At 37.4% G+C, this 20,148-nt stretch overlaps 1 protein-coding gene across 3 annotated transcripts in view; it reads left to right on the forward strand.

Annotated features, from left to right (window-relative positions):
• Positions 1–15,299, forward strand: part of LOC150083516 (uncharacterized) — a 74,368-nt gene extending 59,069 nt beyond the window's left edge. The window contains exons 5-8 of one of the 3 annotated variants that reach the window (XM_090378050.1): positions 1,401–1,515; positions 3,239–3,421; positions 4,348–5,034; positions 14,326–15,297. In XM_090378050.1, the coding sequence (XP_090234176.1) occupies positions 1,401–1,515; positions 3,239–3,421; positions 4,348–5,034; positions 14,326–14,510 (1,170 nt within the window). In that variant the 3' untranslated portion in view covers positions 14,511–15,297. Of the gene's footprint in view, positions 1–1,400; positions 1,516–3,238; positions 3,422–4,347; positions 5,035–14,325 lie in introns of all 3 variants that reach the window. The other 2 variants (XM_090378051.1, XM_090378052.1) reach the window with 2 other exon arrangements.
• The last annotated feature ends 4,849 nt before the right edge of the window (positions 15,300–20,148 follow it).

The raw sequence follows: 20,148 nt of genomic DNA on the forward strand, positions 1-20,148 counted from the left end.
TTATAGGCGTATAAATTTTATTTCCATAATGCGTTAAATTCTTTGAAATGAAAAAAAAAAAAAAAAAAAAATTTAAGATCCGAAAGATGGATTGGCTATCATAAGAATATAAAGTACGAAGTCTATTTGGGATGAAATATAATGAAAGTTACTTAACTGTTTCTTTCACATATAAGGATAAAAAAGGATATTCTGACCGCATCATTTGTTGCAACATCTTTGCGGTAGACCATGGGTTTAGGTCAATTACTGAAGAACCATTTTCAGGGAAACTAAACAGGTGAAATATTTTTTATTTTTTTCTCCCTACACGACTGTTTTTAAAATGTGGGAGATAGAAAACTGGAAGATCCCTTCGAGAGTAGTATAATTTCTGAAATTATTTGAGGAGCTAGTATTTTACCCTGAAAAAAAGTTTACTACGAATGCATTATGACAGTGTGACCTCTCCTCTTCCCTGGGAAAGAATAAAAGATTAAAAAAAAAAAAAAACTTATATTTCCCATTTTGGCTATTTTACCAGAACTTTTGACAAAATGTATTTATGATGCGACCAATAAAAACAATAAGTTGAATTTTTCAACTTTTAATGAACACCAAATTCCTTTATTCTCCTCTAAGCCAATTTGGTTGACAATAGCTACATCCAGGAGTAAAATATAGAATTAGGCAACTGAGCAGCCTCATTTTATTCTCACTTCTTCGCAGGCTCACTAAATTCGTTAATGTTAGTGAATAACTGGATACCGAATCCGTTCATCATCCGTTGTCCTGTGGATTAATCTGCATCACAAACTGTTTGATGCAGAAAGTTTGCTGTTTTCTGATATTGTTGTTATTTTGGTTTTTAGGAGCATTAGCAACTAAGGCCATATTGCTCCGGGGATATGCTGTGGTCATTCCCTGACCTTTCCGCATCCTCCGTATTTGGTGGCTCACGGGCTCGAACCCCGGTCTAATCAAGAAGCACGTACTACGCACTGCTGTCTGATATTGTGCATGGAAGTGAAGTATTCTCTTCTAGAAGTATCTGAATTCTGATGTAACTTGAAGTTAATTCGTGGCACAGTTTCATGTCATGAATTTTCTTTATTCTGCTATGGGTTTAAAAAGGAAATATTTTTCAAGTTGGGTGGAACAGTAGTCCACGTTTATGAGGTGTCAAAAGAATTGACTTAAGATTTAAACTGTGATTTAAATGGAATAAAATCGAAAGCTGCAGGCCAGTTCAGATTCATGATTCACTAAGCCGCGCCAGTACACACAAGACGCGTTTTCTCTTTTTTCTCCACATGTTGCTTAACAATTACTTAAGAGAAATTTTTCATTTTGTGTGCCGCGTTTCATATTGATAAAATATGTATAGAACAATTTATTTTATTTTTTTTTTTTAACGTTAGAACTCGCCCCAGTTGGGTCTCGACTCCGACTACTTCGGACCAATGAAGACCGAAAACTATGGGAGTAGCATCTTCCAGTCATCGGAAACGGAAATAACCACAGTACCAAAGAAAAGTAAGAACATTGTATTGCTGTTGTAAAATACTATGAAAGCAGATATTGTTAATAATAAGTGAACCGATTTAATTGATTTGTAAACCGACTGTGCGATGTTAAATTTCTTAATACACACACACACACACACACACACACACACACTACAATTTTCAATTTTCGAAAAGTATGCATAATCAAGTTCTTGGGGGTGGGATGGAGGATTACGCTGTCTGGAAATATGTGATGGATGTGCTCACACAAATATTCAAAAAGGAAGAACTTGAATTAGGTTACATACAGCCCTCCATGGTAGAATACTGATTTTACCACTTGTCACTCGTTTAGAGAGGAATGGGTTGGAATCCCGTCTGAGAGAATCTATATCTCCAAGGTATATCAACCCATCGCTAAAAAGGCGCGAGATAACACCGAAGATCTGCATATCATTTTATCAACTATAAAATCAACCTAAGTAAAATGCAAACCTGTCAGGTGTACTACGTAAGTATTCTTTACGAACCTCCCTAGCCTACTGGCTGTGCAGGGATGAATTTTAAACACAAAATAAATTGATTCAATAATAAAAAAAAAAACTGTTTTCTCTTGATTTGCAATACTGTTCTGCGGCCACACATCATCCATCGTACTTACATAGAAAGTGATATCGATAAATATATATTTTTTTAATATAAGGTATCAAACCTTTACTTTACTACTAATATAGATTCATATAGTGTAGTCAGTGTACGTACGTATAAGATGGTATTATCAAGAGATCAGGAGTTTCATTGTTGATTATATTGAAGTAAAGCTTATGTATGGGAATATTTTAAATACGTTGCCTTTGTATCGGGGAAAAAAATTATAGTCAAAAAACGCATATTCAGCTACCAAAATTTATAATTATCATAGTTTCCGATATTTTAACAGCGAAATATGCGGAAGTTGTATAATTATATCTTTATCTAGTATAGTATAATTAATGTGAATGGTCCATATTAGCGCACTTTTGCCATAATTTTGCATAAATGCGCAAATCATGTCATTATTGTCAACCGATGCCTCTTAGAGCTTATGAAGTTTGTATATTAAAACGAAATCCGGAAATAATTCGTCTTTTGTAAAGTATTCGCTTAGTTTTTTTATATGCACATGAATAATGCTGTATTTCCCAAATGATTACATCTGTATTGATTCGGCCAGCTAATGGACGATTATTTCAGACGAATGATCCTCTTTTACTTTGTCAACAAAAATGTCACGTGCAGACCTATTGACTGAATACGTATATAACACGCTAACCAGCTTGTTTCAATAGTATGCTCAACGCTGGCATTTTCATGATTGAGAGCAAATTCACATTAGTTTTCTCTTTCGTTTGGTTAAAGGATGTTTCAAAAAAAATCTCAAGTTTTAGTAGCTATCTTTCCTGTATAAGCCACTTCCGGGAATGGCCATTATAGTATTTCCACAAAACTCTTATGAATGAAAAGCCACAGGTTGCCAAAAGTCCTTTCCGGTTGCGATGCAGTTAGAGAGTACGAAAAGTTTGTCTTCTGCATCGTAATCAAAAGACATTAAATGTTTCCGAAAGTATATTTCAGTTTCTTGTCGTTTGCTGTCTTTGTAGTTCGTTCAAATGTCTGAAATGTGAATTTTATTTTAAAAGAATTTTTCTGAATTCCTGTTTTTTTTTTTTTTTTTTTTTTGAATACATCATTTCCGTTTCCTTGTTCTGTAGAGAAGATGTTTTCTTCATCCAGCTTTTACGAGGAACCTTACGCGATTTATCCAACAGTCGAGGAACAGGTTGAACTATGCCGCAAGATTGCGGATTCTTTATCGGACGACACCAATCGGAAATCCCGAGGTGCAAACATGTTTAACAGGAGAGTAAAGAAATCCTGTAAGTGGATTCATGAAGGTAAGTGGATTTTTGTATTAATTATTTTGTACCAGTACGGCGAGTCCTTGATATAAATCGTGCATTTTTCTCATATTTCCTCGTTATTTCTTGTCATATTTTTTTCGTTATCGGATTATTTTATTTTCAATGGTGCCCAATTTTGCCTTCTCTTATTTGGAGAAAGCGTTAAAATCCGGATATCCTTCTTCAGCAGGAATGTTTAGCCTCATCCGGTACGAGTTCTGTACGTTTGCAGATTGAAATGAAATATTTTTCAAATAGTTTCATGAATAACCAACCACTCTCGTTCAGCGTAAAAAGTAACCTTGATTGTACATCATCTGGAATTTTCATTCCTTCCGTTCATTCTATCATCAACTACGCAGTTGCTAATGTATACAGGTTATAGCGATGGGTGAGTTGTATTTTGATATTAGACTTCCATTTTTATTGAACATGTTTATGGGGCGCCATCTTCCCTCCATAATCTAAGACTCTGTTATATTAAAGGAATGTTTAAGTTAGATTATGAGTCAGTGGTTAAATAATACTTTCCCCATGTAAAATGACTTTACGTTAGTTTAAGGGTAGCTTGCTATTTATTTTAATATTGCCCGTATACTCCCCTCTTGTTCTTTCTTGTAGCTTTATTACCGATGTCAGTTTATTTTTCAAACAAGGTTATTATGTATTTCGCTACTGAAGGAAGCGTTTTTATCAGGTTTTTAGTTTAAATTTTAGTGAATAACTTTTGAATTCAAACTTCATTTAAATTTTAATGAATGAATTAACATTTTCGTATTAGACCCATAAACTGTTACAGTATTAATGTTTATCCGAGTTTATATTGCTGTCTTATAGAATTATTGGATTTTTTTAAGAAGACGTATGATTTAAGCCTCACTGTTTTTATTTTTCTGTAATACATCTTGTTTTATTCGTAGCTCCTGACCAAAGTGATGAATCAGCCCCTGCAACGCCAGAAGTTCCAGGAAGTGAGACCACGGAGACTTCAACTCCCGAACCCACAGTTCCTTTCCTACATTCAAACAAGTGTTCCCCAAAATTGAAACTCATTCTGGATCCCCGTCACTTGCAGGATGCGAGCACCTTACGATCGGCAGGGCAGGTCATTAGCGAACATAATGTCGTTAGCCCGGACGTATGCCTGGATCTAGTTAAAGACCTCCAGTCTCCCATTGGCAAAGGAGCTGCTCTATTTGCCAAACGAAAGAAAAAGGCTGAGGAATGGATAATAGATGAGGAGAAAGTAAGGTCACACATGAAGACCCCAGAACCTATTCCAGAGCCTCCAGTTCCACCTCTCAGCAAACTTCAAGAGAAGATTCAGCATTCTCGTCTTAAGCTAGTTAAAAGCCCTTGGGATGCAGCTCTCGAATCTCCCATTGGAAGCTGCGATGCTGCCTTTTTTGAGGTTACCAGAAACCACATTACTGAAGGCATCATTCGAGCTGCAGAAAATAAAAGGGCAAGTTCTCTACCTCCATCTCCCGCACCAGAGTTTGAAACCTATTCAGGTTCGCCTACATTGACTCCAGCGACTCCTGCTGGAGCACAACATGAAATATATAGGCCTAAAGCCCCCCGAGGTTGGCTGGGAAATCCGTCAGGTAAGAATAGTTCAATATTCATTTAATCAGAAGCAGAATTGTCCCTTGGATTAACAGTTGATACTGTGCTCATACAGGGTTTCGGTGTACAGTATATGGTTATGCCTTTTGATGGAACTTTAATTTTTTTAAAATAAAATGAAGTACTGTATTAGTAAAACAAAATTAATCGTAGCAATATAAATATAACGATATAACCCTGTTTTTTTTTTGGTACTTTTTAATGATTTATGAATAAAACGGGTATTCTGAGAAAATTTTTTTTTTTTCCCTGTATTTCAGATTTGACTTTTTTTTTTTTTTTTTCCCTGAGAATTATGGTATAAGTAAATAGCATCCACTGCAGGCGGCAGACCTCTATCTCTAGCCTTTTTTTTTTTTTTTTTTTTTATGAAAACCCCAAACACGAAAAGTATCAAAACCTATAGTACTTGTGCATGGGTTGAAGGAGAAGTACGGGAGGGGAGGATTACGGAAACTTTGCTCTAGAGACTAAACATGGGTTTCACCACTTCAAGCCTCCAATAAGCAAAATGGTGGTATTTCACCGGTTGATGAGAGTCATGCTCTCGTATTTGTAAAATAGATAGAGTACTTAAATTTTTGAAAAGATTTGAATAGCAAACAATATTGATTTAGTTACAGCAAGATAAGTAGTATTTCTTAGTAAAATAAAATTACTTAAATATCAAATAGAATGATATTAGCATTAGTAGAGGCATTTGATGCAAGAAAGCAAGCTTATGCAGCATCAGCCAAAAAAAAAAAAAAAAAACCCACTTCCACTTCACCCCTCTGTTCGTTCAAAATACCTGTCCAGCTGAGCCTTAAATTTATTTAGGCTATCAACTTCCACCACAAGGGATGGAAGTCTGTTCCACCAACCAACCACCCGCTGGCTAAAGGCAAATTTCCGCACGTCTATCCTACATCTGTCTTTCCTCAATTTGAATTTATGCCCTCTCAGGTGATTTTTCTGAGCTAGAGGAAGAATCCCATCAGCATTGAGCATGCTTAAACCATTCAAGGCTTTATACACCTCTATCAGATCACCTCGCTGGTGCCTAGTCTCCAGACACTGTAATTTGCAAAACTTAAGCCTTTCTTCGTAAGAGCACCCCTTTGTTCCATTCACTAATCTTGTTGCCCTTCTCTGTACTCGTTCCAGCAGCTCTACATCCTTCTTGAAATGAGGCCTCCAGACCTGTATACAGTACTCTAGGTGTGGCCTGACCATCGCCTTATACAATGGAATAATCACCTCCTTATCCCTGCTGGAAAAATTCCTGTATATCATTGACAATACTCCATGAGCTACTCTTGCAGCCCATCTGCACTGCTTAGAGAACTTCATATCTGCCTGCACAACCACCCCCAAGTCCCTTTCATTCTCTACCACTGTCAGTGTAGTACCACAGAGTTGATACGTTGCTCTGGGCTTGCTGTTTCCCATGTGTAGTACTTTACATTTGTCAATGTTAAACTTCATTTGCCACCTCTCAGCCCATCTGCTCAACCTTTCCAGATCCTGTTGCAGCAGCATAGTGTCAGTAGTGTCCTTGACAACCCTGCCAACCTTTGTATCGTCTGCAAACTTGGACATTAAGCTTGATATACCATCATCAATATCATTTATAAATACAGAAAACAATAATGGACCCAACACTGAGCCCTGAGGGACTCCACTAATAACATCAGTCCACGATGAGCAGTGTCCATTGATTACACTCTCTGTCTTCTCCCCTTCAACCACCCCTTTATCCATAGCAGCAATTTGCCTCCAATGTCACACTGCTCCAATTTGTGTAGCAGTCTTCCATGTGCAACAGTATCAAAAGCCTTTCTAAGATCCAAGTATATAATATCAAAGTTATTCCCTGCATCCAGTTCTTTTGTGACTGCATCATAGTATCCAATCAAGTTGGTCAGGCAAGACTTCCCCTTAACAAAACCATGCTGTGTCTGAGCTATAACTGAAGTCTTGTCTAAATGATCCTGCAGTGCTTCTTTAACCAGTGCCTCCATTAATTTTCCTGGAACAGAAGTTAAGCTCACAGGTCTATAATTACTTGTGTCAGCCTTTGATCCTCCTTTGTGAATTGGGGTCACATTTGCACATTTCCAGTCTATGGGTACCTCCCCTGAGTCCAAGGAAGCTCTCATAATTATGGCTTAGGGTTTGCTTACTTCCTTTGCTGCCTCCTTTAATATAACTGGATAGATCCCATCCACCCCGGGTGCCTTTCTTGTGTTTATCTTCAACAGTTTCTCCTCCACTTTACTCCCAGTTATTTCAAGATTCTGTAGCTTACTGCTAGAGTTGAATACACCTCTGGCATTCCCCTCGCTGAATAACTCCTCATGTGTGAATGTCGATGCAAAATATTCATTTAGTTTGTTAGCTACCTGAGCAGGATCATCAACACTTGACCCATCCATATCAAGTGGACCAATCTGATTCATCCCCTTCCTTCTAGAGTTTACATAAGTAAAGAACTCTTTGCTGTTTTTCTTTGCATCCCTTGCCAAGGATTTCTCGTAATCTGCCTTCGCCTGCCTAACCTCCTTTGTAACTTGGTTGCATATCAACTTGTATCTATCATAGGCTTCTGTGTCATGTGTTAATTTGTAAGTATCCCATGCATTTTTCTTCTCTGCCATATGCCTCATTAGTTCATCGGACATCCATTTTGGCCTAAACCTTGAACAATATTTCTTAGTTGGTATGTAAAGCCTAGTAGCTTCCAAGATAAGTTCTTTGAATGCTTCCCATTTTGAATTTGCTGTTGGTAACATCATCAGTTGGTCCCACTGTATAGAATTTAAATACTGTCTCAGTCCATCGTAGTTGCCTTTACGGAAGCAATAACCCTTCCCTTTACCCCTAATGGTAGTTACCTCTTTCAGTAAATCCCACTTCAGCACACTGTGATCACTGCACTGCTACCTAGTGGTTCATTTATCTGCAGATTCTTAATGCATGAAGAATCACTGCTGATAATCAAATCAAGAGTATTACTCCCTCTAGTTGCCTCCCGAACATGCTGATGTAGAAAACAATCATCCAATAAATTCACAAAAGCCCTGCTAGAGTGTGAGTAACCAGCCCCCAAATTCCAGTCAATATCTGGGAAATTAAAATCTCCCATTATAAGACACTCTGATTTACTGGCCCACTCTATTTCCCTGTACAGTTTCTTATTATACTCATCAGAGTCATTAGGCCTATAGCACACTCCTACTCTCAATTTTGATCTCCCAATGTTTATGTCACACCAAACTGACTCCACACTGCACTGTCCAGCGATGTCGACTGGCTTCACTTCCTTGGTTTTTATGTGTTTCTTCACTAATAGCATAACCCCTCCCCCCTTCCTATCCTGTCTATCCTTTCTGTAGACGTTGTACTCCCCAAATTGCAGTTCTGCATCCCTTATATCTGTGTGACACCACGTCTCTGATATCCCAACAATATCTGCCTTCGATGTTTTGAGCAATACCTCAAATTCATCAAATTTATTTACTAAACTCCTAGCATTGGTGTACACGCAAGTATACCTGCACCTGTTTCTATTCTTAGCTACCCTAACACAACCCATGTGTTTACTTGTACCGCAATGGCTGCCAGCAGTCTCTGAAATACCATGCATCTTGTTTTTCAGGCTTCTGCTCATTCTAATAGAAGCAGTGCAAGAATCTCTTTCACCTCTGCCAGTGGCTACTGTCAATCTATTGGTCTTTGTCTCCCCCCAAGCTAGCAGTTTTCCGACCCACCTAACACTGCCTCGATAGCATCAGCAAATATTCTTGCACCCTTTCTATTTAAGTGTATCCCATCCCTGTAGAAGCAATCTCTCCTGTTAACAAGTACAGTCCAGGCTGAAAAAAATTCTACCCCTTGAGCCTTGCACAATCTTTCCAGGGCCGAATTGATCGACAAGGCTCTCATCATATACTCCCTCCTATCGTGTCTGGGCAGAATTGCAGACACTCAACTTCAACCCTAATTCTCGGCTTTTGTTCAACAGTGACCTGTACTTGCTAAGTAATTCCGCCGGTCTCCTACTCTTAATATTATTAGTGCCAACGTGTACAACTATATCACCTTTTGTGCCCTTATCAAGGTACATTAAAAAATGCGTTTACTAAAAGTTGTATTATTAAAAATATTTTTATTATGAAATAAGGTTTATGTTATGAAACTCGTAATAAAAGTGTAATATCTGTTTTATAAATTTCCAAAAGTTTAATTTCTTATTATTAAATTAGAGCCACAGGCTTTTGCCGCACCAGCAAAAAAAAAAAAAAAAACCCACGATGTGTTTCACTCCTTTCATAGATACCACCCAACTAAGCATTGAATCTATCTGAACTTAACCTAAAGGAATTAATGCGATGAACTCAACTGTTCAACTTATTTTCCTGTTTTAGCTGATTTGGTCATGCACAGAAAGGGTGCGGTGCCTGTTGGTAAGCAGATGAGCAATATCTGTCATTCTCCCTGTGGCGCTTTTATTTGATCCAATTAAATAAGGTTTATGTCATTCCTGACATGTCGAGCATAGTAGTAAATAGCGGACTGGAGAACGACTTGACTTTTCTAACCTCGACCAAGTAAGACTCCTTAATTTTGGAAGAGGCAGAAACCATAACCCCCTCCCCCTCCTACTGCCGGATTGCCAAATGGCACACATGAGCTTCAACAGCCAAGCTAAACCAGTCGTCAGGTCTCCTCATTCTTCGGTTCCCTTCGCGATGGCTGACTGGCGGTGTTGGTAGCTTCGCCACACCGTACAAAGTCTGAAAGGGTTCAAATCTTTGATATGAATGATAATCATAATAGTAGGGCAAGGAGGATGTGGGAGAAACTGGGTATAGCTGTCAGTCAGAATCTTTGACACGACACGATGGTAAGGCGCGCCGACCGGGCTATCCGGGTGGTTAAAGTGCTTGCCTGGCAACCCAGTGGTCGCGGGTTTGGATCAGAGAAGTGCAAAAACCTTGGGAGGTGCATTATGGCACAGAAGCCGATGCGTCAACAACTAACAAAAAAAAAAAAAAAAAAAAAAAATGGTAAGGCCATACAGAATGAATATCTTGGTAAGATTTAAGATGCATAATCTTAAATGCATATCTTGGTAAGATTTAAGGGGCGAGGTAAATTCACGTATATCCTACCAGTAACCGTGGTATCTTCAGGGAAGGAGCAGTAGTGCGTAGCACACGCTTCTTGATTAGACCGGGTTGGAGCCCGTCACCACTAAATACAGAGGATGCGGAAAGGTCAGGGAATGACCACCGCATATCCCAGAGCAATATGGTCTTAGTTGCTAATGCTCCTAAAAACCAAATAACAAAAAACAAACATCTTCAGGGAAAGAATGATAATAAGGATAATCATACGACTATCCCAGAACATTGCGTATATTATTTATTTATATTTTATTTTTTATTTTTTGGCAGAAGGCCTGCATCTTGAATTCCTTTGGTGATGGGCTTGTAAAATGCTTACCCTATTTTTGTTTTGGTTAAAACAGATAAAACCAATTTTATGTTTAGTGACAATTATGATCATGAATTGCTTACATTCTGCGTAATCGTGATAACTTGCTGGAACTGATAGAAACGTGACATTGCCATTCGATCAGTATTCAAGACCTTGAGCACCCATCTGATAGACACTGAACATCTTCAGATGGTCGCATAGAATTTCATGGATAGAAGAATCATGTGAAATACTGAAAACGCCTGAAAAGTCTAAATGCCTGTCCAGCGTTGCACCCAACCGAATTATTCGATGACCTTGGCCTTCTAGAGCGTGCTCATCATCGGAGCTCGTACAACCGATCTGAATTTATTCGCCCAGTGCCACTCAGCTCTCCCTAGTACATTTTCTGTACGCATGTTCACCAGACAGCTACGCGCAAGTGAATTTTTATTGCAGATTTGGACCGCGGTCTTGAAAAACGCCCTCCACCAGAAACATTCTGAAGAAAACGCAAGGGAAAAACTTAGAATTAACCGGAGCGGTTAAAACGGTGCGCGTCTGGACAAAACTCGTTGATTTGTTTATAGATTTGATCTGGTGCGTGGACTTCAGCTTTCCAAAAGTCTACTCGCCAGTTTTTTCAACCAGTATGGTATTTGGCTATGAGTGATAATCGTAATAAAAGACGTGCACGATTCCGTGCAGTGTCGTGTGTAATTTTAAACGGTAAAAATAAAAAGAAAATTCAGAGTGGTTTTAATCATGGTTAGTAGAACCCATATACCGTTTTTACAGGACTTGAAAGAGCCGGTCTTGGACTGAAAACTCAAAATGCCGAAAGTTTATGCGTTACTAGCATTCTTGGGTTATGTGAGATTTAACTTTAACTCAGGGTCATTTCCACCTGGTGAATGTCATTGAGTTGGAAACTGTTTCGGCAGACACAGAAAGCAAAGCGCCCGAGGAACATTCATTGCATCAAATATTTACAAATCTTTGGAAAATGGATCGCTAAAATTACCACCAAATGCTAACTTCCTTATAATCATTGTTCATATCAAATTGGCTTTTCATCTATACAGATAGCAATATGTGCAAGTTTTAATCGTATTAAACTAAAACACTCAATTGACGAAAATAATGCATTCTTGAAAATCGTACGCTACCCGAACATTAAATTTTCATATAAATGCATGTTACTTGCGTTCCCGAAAATTTTTTTATATTTACTTTTTTATATTTATATTTCATTGAAATAAATATGATTAAGTACAATTACAGACATGCCTGATGGACTAATCCTATTTTAAAAAATTATTCAAAGGAGATAACCAGTTGCTTGCTTTTCATCATAAAGAATATTATGGCAAACGGTGATATCATGAAAGCAATATTACTGCTTCTTTCAACATTGGAATTAACTGACACTTATTGTCTCTTCCAACTTCATGATTTCTTTTAAGCTTTTGAGGTTAAGGCTCTTTTCAAGAGGTACTAGAGACAGAGGCGTTCGTAGGGTGTAGAGAGAGTAGAGTGTGTTTAGTGTCAAACGGCACCAGGGGTTTCCCCCATCTCCGCGTGCTATACATTGTGGGTGTGAAACAGAACACTGTCAATGCCAGAGGTTTAAAAGTACATATGGATTTTGTATTTGTGTAGTGTCGTGTACCGTTGTTCATCTGGTCATTTAGCCGCTGGGCCCCTAATGGGACCCAACATTTCCCCACTCGTAGGGTATGCGGCGTCCGGGTACCAATCGCAATTTGGCGCCCCCTTTTAAAATTTTCTTCATATGTGTACGTAAGTTTCAGATTTTCAGGCGCCTCTTGAACGTTGGCTCACGGGTGCAATGCCCCTGCACCTTCGGGACGGCCCGCCCCTGACTGGAGATTTCATCATCTTGCTCGTCCCTTTCTTCAGTTTGAATTTGTCCCTGCAACTCAATCGTCGTTGGAATTTGCATAGTCGGGGACAAAGCTTTCTACAACAGCTGGTCACAGGAGATAGCTTTATCTTTCCAGCTTGCAGAAATGTTTTTCACTACCATAAGGACGTATCCCTTCCCAAACTGAGAATTGCGCTTTCTTTTAGTTGGTAGCAGCAGTATCCTGAGTCATGGTTCTTCTCAAATAATACTGCTTAACGGTGGAACAAACCTTTTGATCCATTGGCTGGAATAGGATTTGGGGAAAGGAACACTAAATTGAGGGTGAGAATCCACAATATGAGAAGGATACCATGAGCATTATCCAGGATTAACAATGCCTTCTATGACAGACATTTTTTTCCAACAAATATTTTTAATTTTAGTGGAAAAACAGTGCAGAAACCAGTCCTGTAAAAGCGTTGCAGTGACTTGTACACTTCTTATTCGATTTCCAAATCGTTGACAATGAAGACTTTGAATCATTTTTGAAAGTCCATGGATTCTCACTATGGCACGCTAACAGTTGCTTTAATTTTCCATATAAACGTGATATGAACTATAAAAACAGAGAACGCTTAACCATAAATGGTAACGGCTTGAGACTGCCGAAACGATACCGAAAGCGAAATTAAAACTTAGTTTCGCTCTCCAATTTATATTGCACATTAAGATTGTAATTTCAAATAAATAATTTTTTTGTTTAACGATCAGAGAGTTTAGAAGAGTGTACAAATACAGAAGTCGTTTACAAGGATAACATTATTGTGCGCTATGTACGCGAAACAGTAGATGAATGCGGATATTCCGTACGTATATCAGACAACCTGTATTAGAATGAAATGTATGTATCATCGAGTGTACATTAATCGGATGTTTCCAAATAAATGCTTATTTAATAAATTCTACTTATCGTTCTCCTTGTGACAACTTTTCATTTTTAACCGCACGATATACTTTCATTAAAAACAAGATTAATCAGTTTTTCTATATCCATAGTTCGCGCGATCAGAAAGAAGCAACTTTGAAAGATTAGCTGACGATGATGATGGTCCATTGGATAAGTATTACACTGTGACCAATTACACGTGTGATAAAAGATCACACGTGTAATTGGTCATGGTCTAGGGGACAAGCACCCTTTCCATCGACCAATAAAGCCTGACTAAATTGGAACAAATGCTGTGTGTTTTACGATGTTAAGTTGTATGGTAACGATTCGTCTTGTATATGTGCTACTTAAAGGCTGGTTAAAAATTGGGGTTAATTTTCAATCACATATAATCATCTTTATATCTTGCTACTAATTTTCAAATGGTTGGATGTCTGTCGCTGCTTCCTGTCTATATTTCGAGTGATACAAACGCTTCATAATCCTTGTCGATTTTTGTTTTAACGCTAATGAAAATTTGCTCAACCATCAGTTCCAGATTTCAGCTTTTAGTTCTAGTATATTCGAAAATTCAGTCGGCATTTTAGTAGTAGACGAGTTGCATCACCAGTCTAGATGAGAGTTTTATTGTTTGTCTGCAGCTTTGATTTACACGAAGTGTTGAATTGGAATGGGACGGAAATGTAAGTGAAGGTCAAAAAGAATAATGGTCTCTGTAGTGGTTTCGTTATAGCGTTCCACATGACTTATCATTAGTATTTCTACATGGAAACACATTTAGCCGCGATGCTTGCGAAATAAGTTGATAACGTCAGAAAAATTGCCAATTTTGGTAACCCAGTTGTTGAATTCTTTGTCAGTTATTAATGTTCCAATTAGATTTCAGTTTGCTGAAGGAATAAATTTCTTTATGTGTAAATAAATGTTTAAAAAATATATTTTATTGTGAAAGAGTATAATATTGAGTTCATTTTTTATTTTATGCAGGTAGTTTTCCTAGCCCTGCCACAGTGTCTCAGTCGGCAACTGTTTCCGCCACTCCACCCACTAGAGTTTCTCCATCACCCCGCAAAATGGAGTTCTGCAATTTTAACACGACACCCAGATCCTGGAAAACGGCCAAGATGGACCAAACAAGCAGTCATTTCAGATCTGTGAAACCCCCGGTGTGAGAACTTTGTAACCGTGTGCTTAAAAGTAAATCCGTCCTAGTCCTTTGAGCTGTGTGTATGTGCGCGTTTGAGTGAGTGGAAGTGACGTATGTGGTAGCTTAAATCACTAAGTACCATTCTGTTCTTATTACAGACGAAGGAATTACGATGATGACAATAATTCCCTCCTGAAAGAGCGCTTTTTTGCTGGTTATCCTGTAATAAAATTGTTCCCTGTTGGAGACATCTGTTTAGTTACCTTCATGTATAGAAATATAAAAGTCAATCATTTTAGGAATTATTTTCCATTTTGGAGACAGCTTATAAAAATCTGGAAGTAAAATTTTCTTTGACGTATTCCTATTGGACCAAATGCTGTTATACCAACTGTTTTGTTCTTTAAGCTTTCAGTCGCAACTTGACTCCGAAATACAATAATTTTAATATTGTACACGCTTTGAGTCTGTTGCTGCATATAATTTAGGGTGGTGAAACCGGCTATGAAGGATAAAAATAGTTTCTGGAGGGAGGGTCTCGTTTCAAGTTCTCTTATATAAAACCATAAATGATTAAAAATTAAGTGGTATTTTAAAATATTTTTAAATCTTTTAATTAAAAGTTCATGACTCAGTTACGAACGACGCACTCTTTTGGCGAGTTCGATAACTTATTGACTTGTTCGAAGTAAACTTCGGCCATTTTGTTTTTTTCATGTTATGCTGACTAGCATAAACGGTGACAATTTTATGTAATATCAGCGGATTATATAAAAATCTTATTTTAATATTTTACTTCTTCAGCAGATTTAATAGCACTCTCAGTTCCTTTGTATAAATTGCATAAGAAGTGTAATTTTATTTTGTTAATGCTATATAATATATTACGTTTTTAAGTTGACTAATATTTAAAAATTTTTTATCTCAAAATAAGTGAAGTTGAACTTGATGCACTTTCGAATTGACGTCTTGTAATACTGAATACTAGTTAAAAGAAAACGAAAGTTTTCTTATATACGCTGAGCTTTCGAAGGCATTTGTAAACCTCTCAACAGAATGATTGGTGAGTCTGAAATGCGGTAACTTTCAAAATAAAGATTTATAAGTTTGCATTCACAATTACTCACACTTATATTATAAAGATATACATACGTGTAAAGCTTAGAAAAGGGTAGAAATCATCTCAAAGTGTATGGGTTGCGTGGAAGTTTTGTGTACATAAGTGTAATTGGATGCTAATGTGAGATTGTTTCCTAAACCGATGAATCTAATACTGTTTTTGTTATGTAATTACAAGATGTCCACAAATGATTCGTATACTTTCAAAAAATCATTACATTTTTCAAGATCCACGAAGGTGCAGTGCATGTGTACACCTCTGTGATCTTTAACAATAATACTCCCCTTTTTTTTAAGAAAAATGACTTTTAAGATATGATGCTATGAGCATGCGCAATCATAATATTACAAGTAAGGTTTCCATAAACTTGTTATTTCGTCGATTCTTTGAAAGTACCGGTGTTTTGTGGTCAACCAGAATTTCATGTCATGTATACATTGTTATGGTTTTACAATAAATTTAAAAAAAATAGAAAAAAAAGTCACTTCGATACCATAATGTGAGTTAGCAAATTTTTGATTAGCTAGTTGGATAATATTTCTCTTATGTCTGTAGTTTTATTGCCTAATAAATGTTTTATGTATTTTGTTTCAGTGTATATTATTTGAAAGAGTAGAGAAATCAGCTATGGCAAAAATTTCCATTTCATCCAAGCTAAAATTAATAGTTTAATTCTTACATCCAGTATTCAAGAATTTGGACACTCCATGCAAAATGTGAGATGTTTCCTTTCTTCAAACAGGAAAAAAAGTGACCTTAATTTTTCATCTTACATAATTTGTTTTAATCTTTTTTTTTTTTTTTTTTTTTTTTTTGCATAGTTTCGTTCGACGGCTGCCCGGAGTTTATGTACTCTTGAGCTAGCTCGATGCAGTACATTTGTTCCCAATCGAGATGCTTGTAATAAGTGGGTTCATCATTTCCGATATTCATTAATGACTTATGGATATCGGAAATAATTTTAGATTCAGCTGCCAGCATAGTACAGGCTCCACCGGTGGTTTCCTCACATCTTCACCATGTGTACTCTGTGATGGAATGCAGTACTACTGCAAAAGCCAGAAAGTATAGTGTCTGGTTTGTCAGGATAGTGTTTTGTTCTGTTGTCTCTAGCCGCTTGGCCGCAGGATCCCTAGTGAGACCCTACGTTGCCTGCCGCCGCCGGGAGATGAGCCAGGCTGTTAATTTTTTTTTTTTTTTTTTTAGCTAGTCTCTGCCAGAGTCACCTGGGCTTCCTGAACAAGTATTAAAAAACCAAGTATTAAAAAAAAAAGGGGGGGGGGAGTGAGTGGGGAAAATAGTAAAAGTGAGGAGAATGAGGCATCATTCGGCGGAGCAAAGAGGTGGGAGAGAAGGAGGATTTGCCCTGACCTGGAAGCCCATTCAGACCAGGAAAGGAAAGAAAGAAAGATTGCGGGACAAGGATGCCCTGCAAGATGAGAGCCATTTTGGCTTGGGACGTCCGGGGATCGCTACTCCACCCTACATCAAGGTATTCGGGTAGTATCCTACCTTCTCAGCATAGTGGAAACTATCGGTTGGCTTACCAGGTAGTTTTTCGGCCTGGTTTTAATTCTGTCGAGAGAAGTTTATGAGCATTTTGCATACTGTTGCTGAGTTAATGGGTCTGAGTGAGTGAGTGCTTGGATCCCCAAGTCTTTCATCTACAAACTAAGCAAAATGACAATATGCGCAATTGGTAGATACAAATGGATGCTTCAACGCCTTACAAATTTGTTCTATGCAAACTATTAAACAAGGTATAATCGCAATGTTGAAGTATTCTCATAATATAAAGATGGGCAGAATTGTTCAAGAAACATTTTAAACTTTTATCAGAGTGGTAGCCAATACACTGTTGCGATTCCCCCCCCCCCCCTTGAATTGTTTGTACACCCTGATCGGATTGTCTATTTTGCGAGAAGAAAGAACCCAAGTCTCCAGCATGGGAAAAAAAAAAAAAAAAAAAAAAAATTGCTGATCTACTAACTCGGCCACCGTGTTAAAAAAAAATTAGCCCATGAATTTCTCATGTCATTAACTGGTATCGAAACTAGACCTTTTCCCACATAGTGTAGGAAAGCAGTGACTATAACTACTGTGGTGGCTTCAAGGGCAGAGTTGTTCACCAGCAGTTACCGTGACATACTGCTTAAAGAAGTCCTACAGAAGTTATTAGAAGAGTGAAATATTTTACACGTAAATTAATAAAAAAAAAGCCACGAATTTTTAACGATGATCAAATGTTAATTTATTACCTAAGAACCAGCCAATGAACATAGGTGGGGGGGATCAGCTGGAATTCTCACGGGTGAAAAAATGAATACAGTGTTACTGTATCCTTTCATATGGTTAGGAATATTTTAATGTTTGCTTCTAGGCGCTGTAGACTTATTGGTCATCAAACCTTTACGGGTAGAACAGTGATTACAATTATTTTCCTTTCCACACCCGGTGAAAATGTGCTTTAATTCTGATCCCCTCTTTGACATCTGCCACTGAAGAACAGAGGACCTATTGTCCCGAAAACTTCATAGTACGAGTATTTCTACTGGTTAGCTAGATTGTTTGTTTTTGTGCCAAAGCAACTAAGGCTATGCAGTATCAGTGTTTTATTGCAAATTGCTTGTTTGTCGTTTGCAGTCGGTTTGTTTGTTTTCCTGAATGAATAACCTGAGTTTCCGAGAGAGTGAGGGAGAGAGAAATATAGACTACTAAGTTGGCCACGTTTGTGAAATAATCAGTAAACAATTGTCGCTTTTTTGAGGGCAAAGAAGAAATGTTTATACCAACTGAACGTTGTTGTAAAAAGAAATAAAATTTAATGACTGCCTGAACATCAATTTTAATTTTTTTTTTTTTTTTTTTTGCTGAGGGTCGAGCGAATACATGCTTCTCCTGTGCAAGTTGTAATGCTTAATGCGTTTTCTTTTATTATTATTATTATTATTATAATAATAAAAGAAAACTTTTTTTAATGAAAATGCAATGCCTTTAACCGAAATTTGACTTATTGTTTCTTAAAGTAATTTAAGAATGCAAGCAATCATCACTGGCCAACTCAGTTTCTGAATCATTTATATGACATTTGATTTTTTTTTTTTTTTCGGGTTGAATATCAAGTCATATTCCGGAGATAGTTATTTCGTTTTTAATTTTTTAAACAAATAAGGTGAAATCCGGTTTAAATAAAAACAGTGACTACATTTTAAAATATTCTAGTTAAAATAAGTTTATTTAAAAATAAAACTAATTAAATACAGCATTCTTTGCCCCATAACGCAGTAAAAATATCTAACCAATCGATATAGAGCTTGAGACATCATTTTTGCACAATTCTTCCCTGGTAAACAGTGTTCCACCTCACTGTTACTTTTATTAAGCATGTATAACAATGCCAGGGTGGCCGAATGGTTAAGGTGCCAGACCCTGCCAAGATGGTGACCGTAAGGCAGTTAAAAGTTGATATTGTTGAAATAAGACAATCTTAGTAATGAATATCGAACTCAGCATAAACCAAAACGTTGGACTTTTTTTTTGTTAGTTATCTGTCGCACAAAGACCGTATAGTCGAATGTTGATATTATTATTATTAGCATATGGTGCAAGGAAGCCTAAGGCTTATGCTGCACCAGCCAAAAAAAAAAAAAAAAAAAAAAAATTCTGAATTACCCAGAGAGAGAGAGAGAGAACAAGAATCAGAAGGGTATCACCAAGAAGGAGAAGAATGATGATATCCAGCTCAGGACCCTGGGTGTGCCAAGCCCATACTCACCAGATGTGAGCCCCTGGGGTTAATTTTGTTCACGTTTGGGACATGATTTGTACAACACTGAATATGGAGCCCTCTTTCCCGTTCCTTTGTGTAAACATTTCTGCCTTGATATTAATCCATTTTGAAGAAATAACTTCAGAAATTTTCAAAAGTTTTAATAGATGTTGTAGATGTGGAAATATTTTCGTAACAGGAGTACAAACCCATTTCCACAGGTTTCCAGGTAAATTTGTTCTGTCAGTTCCCGATTTAATCTATGGTATTGTGATCTTCGGTCGACTTTATTGTGCCCAGACTCTCCTATTACTCTTTCTTAATTTAAATATCACATTTTGGTGGGTATTTAGCATCCTTGCTGTAGTTGATTTGTGCCCTTGCGCGATAAAACGTTACACAAATGTGGCATCCATGCACAAGCGAACAGGTTGATGTATGGGAAGCTAGCTATATTAAAAAAAAAAAAAAAACATCAGAATGATATATGCATATGTCCGATTTTCATCAGTTACTTCATCTACGATATGAACTTGGCACACCTCGTAGCTAAGTGACTGTTAATTTCGGAGGTTACATGAAAAGTTTATGGCAGTAAGAAAAGTACATTATCTTATTTATAATCTATTGTTTCTGCCATAGGCGTACACATTGAATGATGTTGTTGATTGGGTTTTAGGAGCATCAGCGATTAAGGCCATATTGCTCCGTGCAATACTGTCTGTAAATTGCGTATGATTTTGCGTAAAAAAAATCATGCTACACTCGGCTGAG

This window comes from Mastigoproctus giganteus, chromosome 7, assembly GCF_048544385.1.
Source record: "Mastigoproctus giganteus isolate SK-2022 chromosome 7, ASM4854438v1, whole genome shotgun sequence".
Lineage (NCBI taxonomy): Eukaryota > Metazoa > Arthropoda > Arachnida > Uropygi > Thelyphonidae > Mastigoproctus > Mastigoproctus giganteus.